The following is a 17,238-nucleotide window of genomic DNA, read 5'->3' on the forward strand; positions in this document are numbered from 1 at the left end:
TAAGGGCACAGATCAGATCCAATCCATGTCCGGGGGGGGGGGGGGCAGATTCACGAATCGCCCTCATGCAAATGAGGGCGATCGGAATCACACCCCCAACCGAGTGCTCAGATTGCTCTATAGTGATCCCGACCATCTTTAGATGGTCTGCGCATGTGCTGGCCCTCCGTGCCCAGCAGAGCAGGAAACTTCTCTTTTTGTCTTCGCAAGCCCATGGTTTTAACCCACTTTAAGCCCGCGGGTTAAAACCACGGGCTTGCACTGTGGGGAAGGGCAGGAGAGATTTGGGGTGAGAGCAGGAGATCAGGGCAGAGAGCAGGGCGACAGAAGGCAGGGCAGTCGGAAAGGACCTGAGCAACTTGTCCTCAGCAGTCGCTTATTTTTGGATCGGTTAGCACAGTCGGTGTCCCTCTTTTTTTTTTTTTTTTTTTTAGTGAATCGCTGCCTGCCTGCATTCGAATGCCGTTCCCCCTCATTTGCATGCGTGGATCGGAGGATGATCGGGACAGAGGTTAGTGAATCGGTCGCAAAGGGGTCGCTAAGTGGTCGGAGGTTCATCGGTGGGCTTAGTGAATCTAGCCCGATGTGAAGATGGAGGGGAAAAAAAGACGATAAAAAGGAATGGAAGTGCAAGAAAGGGGAAAATGGAGGGGGGGGGGGAGAGAGAAAGGAAAGCTGAAAGACATGAGAAAAGCTGTGAGGAGAAAAGAGATAGAAACCGAGAAGAGAAAGATGGCAAGAGCAACGGGAAAGGAAGGAGGAAGCCAGAGCTCAGGTTCTCAGTGGTGGAAAGAAAGAGAACTTGCCAACTCCCCTCTCTCGCCTCTCATAGCCAAAATCATGTGGTCAACCGCATAATATTAGAGAAAGCACTGGATCAAGTCAGACTAGAGGTAGTGCAGGGGTCAGTCTCAGGGGTATGATCCCTGGGCCCCTGGGATGATTGCCAGGGATGTATACTTTTGTACGTAGATCATGTTTGTTTCCAAACGAGGTACATAAGCCAGCCATTAGCTAGAGCAGATCAACATTTCTTTCTGCCTTCCTCAAAACAGCCCTTACTGATACTTCCTATATTTCTACTATTTATTATTTCTACAGCACTACCCACAGCACTGTACATTAAACATGCAAGAGACGGTCCCTGCTCCAAAGAGCTTACAATCTAATTATGCCAGACACACAGGACACAGGGTGGATCAATATATACATGAAGGAACAAAGGGATGAAGAGGTAGAGAGGGCAGGGGCTGCAGAATGAATAAGAAACAGATATAGGGCTGCATTCACTAAGTCCACCGATCAAGCCCCGACCACTTAGCGACTTGATTCACTAACCTCTGTCCCGATCATCCTCCGATACGCGCACGCAAATAAGGGGGAACGGCGTGCAAATATAGGCAGGCAGCGATCCACTAAAAAAAAAAAAAAATGTGGCACACCGACTGGGCTGGCCGATCCCAAAACAAGCAACTGCTGGGGGACCAGTCGCTCACACCCATGGTATATTACAAGTTGGAAGTGATTAGGACCGAAACGCAACTTCAAGAAAAGTGGGCTTTGAGCCTGGATTTGAATACCGCTAGAGATGGAGCCTGGTGTCCTGATTCAGGCAGGTCGTTCCAGGCAGCAGCAAGGCAGAAGGGGCGGAGTTGGCAGTAGAGGAGAAGGGTACGGACAAGAGAGCTTTACCCAAACGGAGTTCCCGGGTGGGGTGTAGGGAGAGACATTGAGAAGATGCAAAGTGAATATACTTCAAATGGTCAGATTGACTTCTACTAGGAGGCAAGCTGTTTTGCTTCTTGGGTCCCTCATGGTGGAATAGGTTACCAGATACAATAAGCATTACAAGCTATTTAGGCTTTCATAAGAACATAAGAGTTGCCGCTGCTGGGTCAGACCAGTGGTCCATCATGCCCAGCAGTCCGCTCACACGGCGGCCCTCCGGTCAAAGACCAGCGCCCTACTGAGACTAGCCCTACCAGCGTACACTCTTCCTCACCAGGAACTTGTCTAACTTTGGCTTGAATCCCTGGACGGTGTCTTCCTCTCTGACAGACTCTGGAAGAGCGTTCCAGTCTTCTACCGCGTGTATCTTTTGCTTCTTAAATTTGATACCGCGAGTTGAATTTTTTTTTTTATTTGTTACTGCCTTGAATATTTTTTGTATGATTTTTTTTTTTTTTTTTAATGTAAATCACTTTAGATGGGCTACTGGGCTAGATGGACCACTGATCTGACCCATTAAGGCGATTCATATGCTTTAAATACATTGCGATAAGCAGCGTATCGAGCAACTCTTCCAATCCAATCCAAGAATGTATGTGCCTGCAAATTGTGCAAATAGTGAGCACGCTCATTGCTGGGCAGAGTGGAGGAGTGGCTTAGGGGCTGAAGCTGCCACCTAACACCCTGCAGCTGTAGGTTCTAGCCCAGTGCTACCCCTCATGACCCTGGGCAAGTCACTTAACCCTCATTGCCCCAAATCCATAGTTAGACAGTGAGCCTGCTAGCATAGATAGGGAAAAAGTACGCAGAGTACCTGATTAGATTGTAAGCCACTCAGACGGCTTTGTCAACAAATCAAAAACAAAATAAACTTGGAAATTTCAGACAGACATCCCTACCAGACAGGCCTTAGATTCTATCTCTCTCCCCTGGTGAGATCATCAGGGCCTACATTCCATAGATAAGCCTGCTCTCCAGTGACTGATGAGGAGTTTGAATTATATACATTTCCATCAATTTTAACACTTCTCCCTCCAAATTTGCGGGTTTAGAACTCACGACTTCGGTTATTTGCGAGTTTCTAAGCCCTTACCCACCCCGCCTCCCAGGCCTCTCAACACTGTGCCTGGCGGCCTAGCAGTGAATCGGGGCAGGAGCGCTCTTCCTACGCTCCTGCCCCGATCAGTGCCGTCAAACAAAAATGGCTGCCGCGAGTTCCCGCTGTAGTCTCGTGAGAGCACGGGAACTCACGGCAGCCACTTTTGTTGACGGCTCTGCACGGGGCAGCAGCGTAGGAAGATTGCTCCTACCCCGCTTCACCGTAGACCACCAGGTAAGGTGTGGAGAGGTCCGGGAGGCGGGGGTGGGTCAGAGTCGGCCCTAAAAGTTATTCGCGGGCCGGCTCTGGCCCTAACCCCCGCGAATATGGAGGGAGAAGTGCAATTTCATGAAGGTTTTCTTACAGAAATGAAGCTAATAACAAACAGTACCACTTAATCCACGTTTTTGCAACAACAAAAGGAACAGAGATGGTTTGGCACATGAAAACAGGGAACTGGTGACATTTATTTCAGACTGCAAGTCATTAAACTTTGGAATACCGAGACCTTCTTCCGGATTTCCAGCTCTTGCCTTTGCCCCAGTCTTACAAAGCAAAATCCTGAGACCTCAAAGAACTAGCGCTCACTGCAGGTGAAAGGATCGCTTGGGACGTAAGAGGCAAATCTATATTTGGCATTTCCTTTAAGGCGCGCCAGTGCTACGCGCCGGTTCAATAACATCATCCGGGCACCAACGTGCTGTTTTCGAATACTTTTCTACCCAAACGAACCCACAATGAAAGAAGACAAAAATGTGATGTAACAAAGATTTTTCTACCTATCTAGACAGTCAGTTTTTAAGAAATATAATAATTCACCTCAGGGGAATCGCGTGATATCACACGCAACATTATAATCCAGCGTACGCCATCACTGGCACGCAAATGGGCCGTCTTTGTGCTCCAAGTGATGCTCATAACTGATAGGACTCTATAAATTACACTCGCCACATGTAGACATGCCCACGGACTGCCTATGCGCCACCTCATCCTCTCTAAGTTATGCACTAAAACACTTGGTACACATATGAGCAGTGGCATAGCGAGGGAGGTTGGCGCCCAGGACAGACGCACCCAGGATCGCCACAACCGTGTGCCTCCTCCCTTACATACCTCTTGAAATGTTCACCAATAAATACCTACTAACTTTAAGAAGCCTTCTATTGCGCTTATCAATTTTTATTACCACATAATAAATATATTTATATCGCACTGATTTAAATAACATATTACCCAACCACACTCTCTGTGAACACATCGCACTACACAACTGTTTTCTTTATAAAATTGCTCAACGGGAACACCCCATTGGAGGAGGAGAGAGTTCCTACGGAGGTTTTGAACCTCATGCTGCTGCTGTTGTTGTATGATAAAATAAACTACGGTAAGAGGTGAAATAACTCAGTGAATACCCGACGCGGTCGCGGCTCCTGAAGACGCTGATCCAGGGAAGCACAGCCCTGTGTTGGGCCGACTGAACAATGGTGACATCAGAAAGTATAATTTATAAATCGGTGTGGTGGAGCAACACGAGACTGTGGTAACAATTTGCAATGCAGCGAGAGAGCGTGTGATAATTTTAAAAACGTGACAATGTGGTGTTGACAGGAACTGAAACAGAAAAGGCTTTGGTTCCAGTCCAGGTTTCCAGGCCCAATGGGGTGTTCCCGTTGAGCTATTTTATAAAGAAAGCAGTTGTGTAGTGTGATTTGTTCACAGAGAGTGTGGTTGGGTAATATGTGATTTAAATCAGTGTGATAGAAATATATTTATTATGTGGTAATAAAAACTGATAAGCGCAATAGAAGGCTTCTTAAAGTTAGTAGGTATTTATTGTTGAGTTAGCTGAAGCCATTTTAAGTGATTTAAAGCCCTGTTTGTACTAATTGAAATGTTCACCGGCGCGAGCAGCACTTCCGCCTGTTGCTCGCGCTGACCTCAGTTCCCTTCTGATGTCACGTCCTGTCCCCGCGACCAGGATATGATGTCAGAAAGGAGCCGGGGCTGGCACGAGCAGCAGGTGGAAGATGCTGCTCGCGTCAACAAACATTTCAAGAGGTGTGCGGGGTGAGGGGGGGTGGAGAGGAGAAGAGGCGCTGGTGCCCCTGCAAAGATGGTGCCCAGGTGGCCCACCCACTCTGCCCCCCTCCCCTTACTCCACCACTGCATACAAGTATGACTACACATGACTGGCACCTATTTACAGAATTGCCTACAATGTGTTTCCTCTCCAGGGTAAGGGACACTGTTCCCTTTAAGCCAGGAATGTCAAAGTCTCTCCTCGAGGGCCGCAATCCAGTCAGGTTTTCCCCAATGAATAGGCATGAGATCTATTAGCATACAATGAAAGCAGTGCATGCAAATAGATCTCATGCATATTCATTGGGGAAATCCTGAAAACCCGACTGGATTGCGGCCCTCGAGGAAGGACTTTGACACCCCTGCTCTAAGCTGTACGGGAGTCCTTCACCTACAGTCCTGCCAGTGGGTGGTGCTGTTTCACCATCACATTTTCAATAGTGAGGGACAGGCAAACTCTGCAGGACTCCAGAGAACCTGCCTGTCCCTAGCAGCTGAAAGCACAATATTGAAATACTGCCACCCACTGGCAGCAATGCAGCTGGAGGACTCCCGCTCAGCTTAAAGGGAACAGTGATGAGGAGTCTTCAGAAGGACAGACATGGACTACCACAGGCCAGCCAGGAGCACGGGGACAGGCCCTCAAGAGCTCCAGATCTGTCTGGGCATAGCACTGCAGGTTTTCCAGAGCCAAGGGGTGCCCTGATCTGCTGGGGTCTCCAGCCTGCAGGAAGGGGTCGGCAGGCAGCAAGACCTCCCTTTTGAAGAATCGGGGCAACATTGGCAGATGATCTTCCGGCTCCAGCTCCTGCTCCTCATGGTCCCTGGCTGATTCTTGGGGGTTCTGGGGGAGCTCATCCAGATCAGACATTTTGGTTCTTGGTAGGTATCTGGCTCTGCGGTTCTGGAACCAAACCTATTAAACGAGAATACAAAGACAAAATGAGTTTTAATTGTTTAGAGCAGTGGTTCCCAACCCTGTCCTGGAGGAACACCAGGCCAATTGGGTTTTCAGGCTAGCCCTAATGAATATGCATGAAGCAAATTTGCATGCCTATCACTTCCATCATATGCAAATCTCTCTCGTGCATATTCATTAGGGCTAGCCTGAAAACCCGATTGGCCTGGTGTTCCTCCAGGACAGGGTTGGGAATCACTGGTTTAGAACAGTGTATCGCAAACTGTGCACCGCAACACACTAATAATAATAATAATAACTTTATTCTTCTATACCGCCATAATCGTGCGACTTCTAGGCGGTTCACATTGAAGAGAGCTGGACAATCAGCGAGTTACAATATGCAGATAGTCACTAGTGTGCCTCCTGAGATTTCAGGGGTGCCGCGAGACGCTGGGGAGGAGGAGAGGTGCTGGCTGCCTACAGCAGGGGTAGGGAACTCCGGTCCTCGAGAGCCGCATTCCAGTTGGGTTTTCAAGATTTTCCCAATGAATATGCATTGAAAGCAGTGCATGCAAATAGATCTCATGCATATTTATTGGGGAAATCCTGAAAACCCGACTGGAATATGGCTCTTGAGGACCGGAGTTCCCTACCCCTGGCCTTCAGGATGCGCCTCTTGAGAGGCACATCCTGTAGGCAGTCAGCCAGCACCAGTGCCTCTCCTCTCCGTGCATCTTCCCTTCCAGCACCTCCCACTGGCGGCTCAGGGCCCGTCTGGAGGTTCTTCGCGCAGTCCTGGACATCGACGTCAATGTCTGCGTACTTCCGGATGCCTCGAACCATGGCCACTACATTTAGCGTGCCGCGGCTCAAAAGAGTTTGCAAGACACTGGTACAGGCTGGTCCTAGCATTAGGTGAACTAGGTCTTGGCCTAGGGTGGCAGAATTCAGGGTGTGATGGTGACACTGCTGGCAGAGGCAGCAGTGCTGCTTTTTGGATGTTGCGTCAGCATGGTGGTGAGCCTTGAATATCTCCGTATCAAACTTGTATTGGAGAGGGAGAGACCCACAGACCTTTCAGTAGAGGACTGCGTTCAAGCACTGCCAGACTGAGAAATAGGATGGGATTTAATATACCACCTTTCTGTGGTTGCAATCAAAGCAGTTTACATTTTTTTATGCAGTTAGGGCAATGAAAGGTTAAGTGACTCATTCAAGGTTGCAAGAGATGCAGTGGGAAACGTATTAACCATTAGGCTACTTCTCCCTGACAGAAAATGCATTCAGGAGAGGCCAGACATGGCAGTGTTTGAGTGGGAGTCTCTATTGAAAGGTCCTGCACAGGTGCTTATTACTTTTGGAAGGAAGGAGAAGTTGGACATTGAGCCAGGGTAGAGAAGGAAGGACAAGAAAATGTTGGCTCACCTGGGGACAGAAAGAGAAGGAACAGGTAGTTACTGGAGGGAAAAAGAAAAGGCTGGATAATGGAGAAGGGAGATGCTAGATTGCAGGGTTAGGAAGGGAAAAGGGATATGCTGTCCAGTCCACCTTGACTGTTACAGAGGGGATGGGAAATGTTGGACTACAGGGGTGGGAGGTCTTTAACTGACTCGAGGGTGGGGCACATGACTGTAGGTTTGCATAGGCCTCATATTATATACCTTTGGTGTCCACATCAGCAGCAGGGGAAGAGAAGAGGAAGAATGCTGGACACAATGGAGATTAGGAAAGGAGAGATGCTAGACACATGGGGAGGGGAAGGAAAGTAAAGAGGAGATGCTAAATATTTGAGAGGACAAGGAATATAAGGAGAAATGCTAGACACATGTGGGGGGAGAGAAGGGTAGATATTAGTAGAGAAGGGAAGGTGAAATACTGGACACCAGAGGAGCTAGGAAGAGAAAGGGAAGATGCTAAACAAGGGAGGGGTAGGAAAGGAGAGGGCTGATGCTGATCATTGAGGACAGGGAAGGGAAGGAAACGTGTTGGGCATGGGAGATAGGGAAGGTAAAGAAAGGGGAGCTGCTTTATATGAAGGGAAAAGAAGATAGACTATGGAGGGAGGTTAAGAAATGTAAGATGCTGTACATAGGTGTTTAAGGAAGGGTTGGGAAGGAGAAATGCTGAGGAGGTCAGGCAGAAAAGGGAAGGGGATATGTTGAACACTTGACGATGTGGGACATGGTAGGGCAGTGGTCTTCACTAATTTTTAAGCCGGGGCCATTTTGAGTCCAAAAAAGCTGAACGAGAGACAACAAATATCTTCCTACTTGGGGCAAAGATACCAACCAAAGTTTCTGGATTTCGATCCCCACCAGAACACCTGGCCTCAGTCATACATGCAGAAAACAGGAAAAACAAACAAACAAACAAACCCTTTTCAAATACAAACACACAAACAAAACCCTAATATGCCAGACTCTGCACACAGTACACCACAGGAGAACTAGAAAGAAACACAATTCTTCTTGAACAGTCCAAAATATAAAAATGGATGTAAATTTTCAAAATTGACGTATTTCTCAATCACTAAATTGAAAATAAAAACAGTTTTTCTACCTTTGTTATCTGGCGATTTTATTATTCTGATCACCTTGTTCCCTCTGTGCTCTTAACTCTGTTTCCAAGGTATCCTTATGTTTTCTGTTTCTTTCCTCTCCTTCTTTACTATATCCATCTTTGGCACTGATTTTCATATTCAGGGTTTGTTTGGGTTTTCCATTTTTCTGCCTCCATCTCAAATCTGTCTACCTTTCCATCTCTATCCCTCTCCTCCATCCATGTGCACAATCTCTTCTCTCCCCCTCCCCTCTGTCCATGTGCACCATGTCTTCCCTCTCTCTTCCACTTCCCTCCATCCATGTGGACCATCTCTTCCCCTTCATTTATGTGCCCCATCTCTTCCCTCATCTTCCCCTCCCCTCCATCCATCCATTTGCACCATCTCCTTCCCCTCCTAACCATCCATGTCCCACCATCTTCTTCCACTCCCCTCCATCCATGTGTCCCAGTTCCTCTCCTCTCTGCCCCTCCCATTCAGCATCTCTTCCTTTTTCCTCCCTTCCTCCCCAACCCCCCTGGTTCCATCAAATGTCCTCCCCAACCAGTTCGACAGCCCCTCTTTACCATGAACATTACAGCATCCCAGGAGCAATTCTGTATCACTGCCCATGGCCTCCTCTTCACGGTTCCTTTGCTGCGGTCCACCAAACAGAAACAGGAAGTTGCTTCAGAGGTTGTGAACCCTGCAGAAGAACAGTGCAGAGCAGACCATTAGCAAGGCTGAAGAATTGCTGCCATGCTAGCACCTTCCTTGTAGTTTTTGAGGTGTGTGTGTGGGGGGGGGGGGGGGGAAACGTTGAAACCTGATAGGGAGCTGCAAGCTGCACTAGAGGTCCCTGTGGGCCACCATTGGCTTTCAGGCCTTGCAATGAAGAACAGTGGAGTCGGGGATGGGGATATGCTGGACTATAGCGGAGGCTGGGGATAGGAAAGATGAAAACCTGGATGTAGGGGGGGTTAAGCAAGGAGAGATGCTGGATGGAGGCTAAGCAAGAGAAGGGGAGATACTAGACTAAAGGGTGGAGAAACAGACATGCTGGGCTGGGGAAGGAGGGTAGCACTTTGAAATACACCTGAGCTTGGCTGGAGGATCAGATCAGTGGTGCAGCCAGACAGACGATTCTGGGTGGGGCCTGAGTCCAAAGTGGGCAGGCATCTCTCTCTCTCTCTCTCTTTCCCTCCTTCCCCAATCCACTTGTGCAGCAGCCTCGCTCTTTACCTCCCTTTCCACCCACCCCCAACCTGTGTAGCACTTCTTTTTTTTCTTCAGGTTGCTGGCAGTGGTTCCTACATGCTACCAGCACCTGACCCAGAAGCCTTCCATCTGATATAAAATGCAAACGTGTCAGAGGGAAGGCTTCTGGGTTAGCCACTGGCAGGGTGTGGGAACCACTGCCAGAGGCCTGAGACTGCCGAGAGGATGGGCCTAAGCCCAAACTGGGTGGGCTATGCCCCTGCATCAGATACCTTAGGGCAAGCCCTGAATAAATGGACAGATAGATAGATTTGCCAGATAAATCAATCTTTCATCTCATCCTCTGCCCCAGGATCCTGTCTCAGTGATTTCTTCCTGGACTGTGATGTACTGGTCCACAATGAGGGTTCACAAACTTTCCTCTCCTAGGCCCAGATTCTTGTAACTTTAACATGGTCGCTAAACTGGTTTCCATACGGTTTATCCTGCATGCATCTTAGTGGCGGATTATCAAAACGGCAAGCTTTCTAGCAGTCTCCGACACTGCCATGCAAATGGGCTCTTCAATAATGAAATGAGCACTCCGGTGGATTCTTAAAAATTGCCAAGCCATTCTCCAAGAGCTTTTGGCGACAAAAATCAGTGACTGGTCTAGGGGTGACAGCACTGTTAAAAGTGCATCTTGTGGCGTGTGTTTTGACTGTGGCTAATGAAAAAAAATAAAAAAATGCATCCGGGGAGGGGCCTAAGGCTCTGATTGGCCCAGACACATAAGGCCCCCACCCATAGGAGGGCCTTAAACAACCTGGGCCAGTCAGAGCCTCAGGCCTTTCCCTGATGTATCCCAGGATTCACCGGGGAAGGGAAGGCTTACCATTTTGAAGAGACGGGCCAGCTGACTGGAGAGTAGGCATCCCTCCGGCCAGCCATCTGAAAATAAGGTAATGGGGAGAGGGTGGGGGGTCGTCAGAGGCACGGGAAAGGGTTGTGTGGTGGAAGGAGAGAGTAGGCATCTCTCTCGCTGCCTAGAGGAGTTGGTGAGGGTGTTGGTTGGTGGCAAGAGACACTGGGCATCTCTCCTGCTGTTGTGGGTTTTTTCTTTTTTTAATGTTTATTCTGTGCATGTGCCTATAACCAGTGATGGGCACATGCAAATTTAGCAAGTCCTCGCTACTCTCCGCCAACCTCATTTTTGGGAGAATGACTCTTTAAAAAAAAAAAAAAAAAAAATCATTACTATATGTTGATTTCTTATGCGGTTTTTTGAAAATCTAGCCCCTAGTGATGAAAAACTCCATTCAGAGGGACATGAAACTGGTTAAGCCCGTGAAATGATTCAGCAAACCCAAAACGAATCAGCTGTTGAGACCCAAACAAGTCCTTGCCTTTGCAGGTCCCTTTGGTTGGAAATTACCAAACAGCAAACACCATTTGATTTATTAGATAACCACTGAGCCTCTAGCCGACCTTCCTGCCCCCTCCCAGCATGTATGCAGTCCATAATAACACCGACCCAAAGAACGAAAACCCTAGGCATAATGCCAGGGGGCAGAAAGGTATCCAAGCCTCCTACCTGGACTTTAGATTCAGGGATGCTGCTGAGCTGAGAAATGCAGGCTCTCTCCAGGTAGTCGGGATAGGGGTTCTGCTCAAAACTTCTCTGCAGAAAGAAGACCTGCTCCCGAGTGAAGTTACTTCTCTTTCTAGTGCGACCAGCCCAGGACTCTGCAAGGTCCAGGCTGCTCTGGGCTACTGCGGTGGTATCCAGCTCTGATGCATCCTCTGCAAAAAGAGATGTATCTGTTAGAAAGCCAGCTTCTTAGATCTTTCATCCCTCAGGTGAGGACAGAAAAATGTAAGCACTTGCCTTTAAGTCGTTCTGCATGGCTGGGCTTGTTTGGACAGATCTGTCCAGGGCTTTCCAAGCTGGGGTCTTCTTTCTTTGAAACTGGGTAGTCCTCAACGTCCGGGAAGGTTTTCTGCAAAGATGGGTAATCCTTCTCCAGGGACAGGACTGTGCAAATAACCTGTTCCATTTCAGAGTCTTGCTCCATCTTTGGATGGTGCTTCTGACATTGGGGAGAGGCTTTATAGAGCAGTTTCTTTGGAAGAGCTTGAGGTACAAATGTGTATTCTCAGGTCACAAGTTGGTGTCTTTGATGTTGAATGAATAGGGAGAGAGCTCATGACAGGCATCTTGGTCTTTGATCTTCTAGAACCAGTGGTCAACCTCTTCAGCTCATTAACACCCTTTAGCAGAAATAACACACACAGAGTATAAGAAAGAATAGAACTCTTAGGGTGTCTATAACGGCGAAGAACCAGTTTCTGGGAGGTGGAAAAGGGCAGACGTTCAACGTTTAATGCAGGAAATTTTCTTCAAGTAAAGGAAGGAGGTTATGGGCCCAGCCTAAGAGAGAGCTTGGTTAACCGCAAATATTAAGGGCTCCTTTTATCAAGCCGCGCTAGCGGGGTTAACGCGCGCGACGTTTCATCACGCGTTAACCCCCCCCGCGCTGGCCTAAAAACTACCGCCTGCTCAAGGGAGGCGGTAGCGGCTAGCGCGGCCGGCGGGTTTAGCGCGCGGTATCGGGCGCGTTAAACCGCTAGCGCGGCTTGAGAAAAGGAGCCCCAAGATATCGGTTTCAAAATCAAAAAAAAAATTTGAAGATCTGGCCAGAAATCCCCTCACTTCCTCTCTCTCAAACAGTCCTCGCTGGGATACGAAACGAAACAAACGAAAATCAAGCCAAAGAACTCCAGGATGACACTCCCCCCCCCCCTCCTCCCCTTAACTTTAAAGCTGCACCTGAGTACCAACCATGTACCCCCCCCCCCTTTTCGTTTACCCCTTCCCCCTTTTAGGGGTGCTCGGCCCTATGCCTCGGCTGGTTCATAGTCAAATGCGCGCAAGACAACTGAGCGCTAAGACAAGTGAGCGCAAGACAATTCAGCACGAATGATTTTTTTAGTAAAAAGCACGAGCGGATCAAGTGAGCGCAAGACAGCCGAGCAAAGACAAATGGTGGTGCGCGTGACCTCCGCCATGCGCCATTTTGAGGCACGCTGAATTGTCATTGCGCTAAGTTGGCCCTGCACCCAACTGTCTTGCGCGCTGTTATCCTTGCGCTCACTTGTCTTGGCGGTTTTGTCGGTGCGCTTTTGCCTTGCGTGCATTTGATCTGCCACCGCCTCGGCTAGTCCCAGGCTGTTAAAAGTGTCTCTATAAGTCAGGACTCTTGCTACCAGTTATTTGGGCATCACAGAGGGTGGTGGGCGCTTGGAATGCTCTCCCGGAGGAGGTTGTGACGGAGACTACTGTTCTGGGTTTCAAGCGCAAGTTGGATGCACACCTTCTTGCGAATCATATCGAGGGATACGGGAAATCCGGGTCTCCAACAGGGAGCACCTAACTGGGCCTCCGCGTGCGTGGGTCGCCGGACTAGATGGACCTAGGTCTGATCCGGTGAAGGCGTTTCTTATGTTCTTATGCTTCTATAGCGCTACCAGACGTACGCGGCGCTGTACAGAGTCCTGCTCCAAGGCCCTTCGGTCTAAACTGCTGAACACGTTCAACTGGGCCCTGCAAGGAAAGTCAGGCCCTGAGGCTGACATTAAAAGGAGCAGAAGACTAACTTTATTAACACCACGGATTAAAGAAATAATGCCCCCCCCCCCACTTTAGTCTAGATTAAAAGTGAAAGGAGAAACGGGGGCTCCTCCCCTTTCTATCTGAAAGAAGTTTATGCATTTCCAAAGCTCTGTTTGTGTAGCTGTGTGTATATTACAGGATGTGTAACCTCCTTCCTCCCCCCCCCCCCTGAGGAATTTTGTTATTGACCAGGCTGAAAATATTCCCAAAATGGGTGCAGGCACTATATCAAAATTCTTCAATCTGACATAGTGATTTTTTTTTTTTTTTTTAATAAAGGGAATTGAAAATAACCCTCTACTCAGGGCCGGATTTTCCTATAGGCTAACTAGACTTCAGCCTAGGACCTCAAGATCAAGAGGGCCTACATTCAAATTGTTAGCAAAATTAAAATTACACTATTCTAAAAACAGTGAACACTAAAACACTGAACCGAAAATAAGGAGAAATTCTACGCTTCGGGATCAGAACCGGCTCCGGCCACAACGGGGCGTCGACTCTGCTTCTCCCTTTCTTTTTCTCACCCTGGGAGGAGGATCGGGGAGGGAAAGACGTCAGTCCGGAAACAGCTGGGCAAAGCCCAGCCCCGCGGGGAGAGAGGCAAAACGTGGATCCGTCAAGACAGGACGGCCCAGACTGGCATCGGGAGTAGGGGGGTAGGGGAGGTTTCAGTGGAAGGGGGATGGGAGGCAGGCAGGCTGGCATCGGAGGGGGTGGGTGGGGGGGGGGTTAATGGAAGGCAGGCAGGCAGGATGGCATGGGGGGGTGTTCAATGGAAGGGGGATGGGAGGAAGGCGGGCATTGGAGGGGGGTGAAGTGAGGAAGGACGCACTAGGGGCACTATGGACATAGGAAGGGGCAATGTTGTGTGTTATGTTTGATTAGTTATTGTTACAAGTACTATATATGGTGCTGAGAAAAAATGTCCAAATAAGTGTTCTCGACTTTTTTTATTTGTTATCCGTGTCACATTTTTTATAAAGGTTAGTACCAATAACAACATGTTTCATTTAACATACTGATATATATCACAGTAATGTTGTATTTTATTATCTCTCATGTAATTTACAAACTTAAAAATGGGAGATGACAGGGCCTCATAAGTGGAATAGCCTAGGGCCTCTTTTCATCTAAATCCGGCCCTGCCTCTACTTCCTTCTCTATTTGTCCTATACACTTCTTGATTTAGCAAAAAAAAAAAAAAAAAGTTGGGTTTGTACTTTGGGTTTGTCTTTAATATCTTCCTATGAAAAGTTGGGGGATTATTTAAATGCATGCGTTTTATGGCTGCCTAGTGTTTCCATATTATAAGACTATCTAATTCTCTACGTATTATGTTTTTTTAAAGAATATATTTATCCATTAATGATTTTGTCCCCTCCCCCCTGCATTTATTCCGTGGTGTAAATCCAATCAGAACCGATATTTTGATAAATATTGATTTTCGCTGCAAAGTTGGTCCACATGTTTGGATTCGTCCAGACAGAATCTTAAGATGAGCACCCCCTACCAAATCCCTCACTGTCTGCCAAATATCGGGGGACCATTTACAACTTTGTGGAAAGTCTTGCGTCGTGGCGTCAAAGATATGGGAAGTGACTTGCGATGGGGGTGAAACCCTAGGCCACTCCAAAAGGGGGTTTACAATTCAAGCTTTCAGTTGTTATTCTGGGTTTAAAAATGTGAAATTCGGCTTCAGTAATCTTCGACAGATCTGTTTAATCGTTTGCCCCTCCCCCCAACCCGTAGAATTAAATTTGAACCTATGTTTTCTCTCTACCGACATTCATTTCTGAACCAGCAGAAATCTCCAGTGGTGTCAGTCCCCTCTTCCTCGAGGTTTCCAAAATTTATAGAGATCTGAGGAGCAGATTCTCAAAACTTACCATGACTTTAACGATGGTCGCTAAACCGGTTCCAGACGGTTTAGCATGGCAGTAATTCCATCAGACGGTTTTCAAAATGGCTCACTGTTGTCTTTTCCGAACAAGGGCATGAGTATTGTTCAACGGACTGACAGCGAAAAATATTAAGCGTCTCCAACATGTACAAAACACTGCAATCAGACTACTGGAGAATCTTCGCACCAACGATTCAGTATCCCAAGCACTAACGTCAGCCCACTGGCTATCTCTAGCCAAATGCTGCATCTTCAAAGGCTTAGTACTTGCGTTCAACTCCTTACACAACATGGCACCCAGCTACATATCAAGCAAACTCCCACCTTACGCCCCAAACCGACCCTCTGCTCCCAGGAGGAAACACGACTTCAATTTGCCCCTGGTTGGAGCCTCCAATTAGAATGTGCCAGATGAAGGTCATGCTCTCACTTCTTACCAAAGTACTGGAATCAACTTCCTTCTAGTATCAAATCCCTTGATGGACTTTTGAGCTTTAGAAAAGTAATAAAAACCTACCTCTTCACCTGACTCCTCAGAACAAGCAAGCATTCAATCTAGCGGCGTAGTAAGAGTAGGAGGTGCCCAGGGCAATGGCGTCTCCTTCCCCCCCTACCGCACCCTGTTCTCCATGCCTCCACTCCTTCTGTGCTCCCCTCCCGTTCCTTCCTGACCCCCACTCCACACTCACACTTTCCCTTACCTCCCTGTACTTCTAAATCTTCTCCAGCGCAAGTGGCTTCTCCAGCCAGCTCCTCACACTAGCGTTGGAATTCCCTCCAATATCACTTCTGGGCCCCGTGACCCGGAAGTGATGCAGAGGGGAACCAGGCTGGCGCGAGCAACAGGCAGGAGAAGTTGCTCGCGCTAGAAAAGATCTACAGAGGTACGGGGTGGGCGGAGGGATGGCACGAGCACCCGCTGCATCACTTCCGGGTCATGGGGCCCAGAAGTGATATCGGAGGGAAATCCTCCGTGAGCTAGCGTGAGTAGCTGGCTGGAGAAGCCACTTACGCTGGTGAAGATTTAGAAGTACAGGGAGGTAAGGGAAAGCGCGAGTGTGGAGTGGGGGGCAGGAAGGAGCGGGAAGGGGGCACAGGAGTGAGGGCATGCAGAACAGGGTGGGGGGGGGAAGGAGGCGCCACTGCCCTGGGCACCTCCTACCCTTACTACACCGCTGGTCTGAATGCTTGCTTGTTGGTGGTGGGGCGCCTCCACTGGCATCCAGGATGGTCCGCCCCCCACCCAACTCTGCCACTGATTCAGACTGTTACTCCCAAACCACTATATTCTTAATAGATGTTCAACTGATTCTCTCCCTGTGCATGCTTCAGGCTCCAAGGGCCAAATTCTATAAATGGCATCCTGATTACATAGTAACATAGTAGATGACGGCAGATAAAGACCCGAATGAGCCATCCAGTCTGCCCAACCTGATTCAATTTAAATTTTTTTTTTTTTTTTTTTTTTTTTCTTCTTAGCTATTTCTGGGCGAGAATCCAAAGCTTTACCCAGTACTGTGCTTGGGTTCCAACTGCCGAAATCTCTGTTAAGACTTACTCCAGCCCATCTACACCCTCCCAGCCATTGAAGCCCTCCCCTGCCCATCCTCCTCCAAACGGCCATACATAGACGCAGACCGTACAAGTCTGCCCAGTAACTGGCCTAGTTCAATCTTTAATATTATTTTCTGATTCTAAATCTTTTGTGTTCATCCCACGCTTCTTTGAACTCAGTCACAGTTTTACTCTCCACCACCTCTCTCGGGAGCGCATTCCAGGCATCCACCACCCTCTCCGTAAAGTAGAATTTCCTAACATTGCCCCTGAATCTACCACCCCTCAACCTCAAATTATGTCCTCTGGTTTTACCATTTTCCTTTCTCTGGAAAAGATTTTGTTCTATGTTAATACCCTTTAAGTATTTGAACGTCTGAATCATATCTCCCCTGTCTCTCCTTTCCTCTAGGGTATACATATTCAGGGCTTCCAGTCTCTCCTCATACGTCTTCTGGCGCAAGCCTCCTATCATTTTCATCGCCCTCCTCTGGACCGCCTCAAGTCTTCTTACGTCTTTCGCCAGATACGGTCTCCAAAACTGAACACAATACTCCAAGTGGGGCCT

The 17,238-nt window shown here is 48.2% G+C and overlaps 1 protein-coding gene across 1 annotated transcript in view; it reads right to left on the reverse strand.

The window, feature by feature from the left end:
* Positions 1-11,433: 11,433 nt before the first annotated feature.
* LOC117350638 (dimethylaniline monooxygenase [N-oxide-forming] 5-like) overlaps positions 11,434-17,238 on the reverse strand; it is a 51,201-nt gene continuing 45,396 nt past the window's right edge. Inside the window, exon 7 of the mRNA XM_033925065.1 lies at positions 11,434-11,814. Coding sequence (XP_033780956.1) covers positions 11,807-11,814 — 8 coding nt within the window. The 3' untranslated portion in view covers positions 11,434-11,806. The remainder of the gene's footprint in view (positions 11,815-17,238) is intronic.

This window comes from Geotrypetes seraphini, chromosome 16 (genome assembly GCF_902459505.1).
Source record: "Geotrypetes seraphini chromosome 16, aGeoSer1.1, whole genome shotgun sequence".
Taxonomy (NCBI): Eukaryota; Metazoa; Chordata; class Amphibia; order Gymnophiona; family Dermophiidae; genus Geotrypetes; species Geotrypetes seraphini.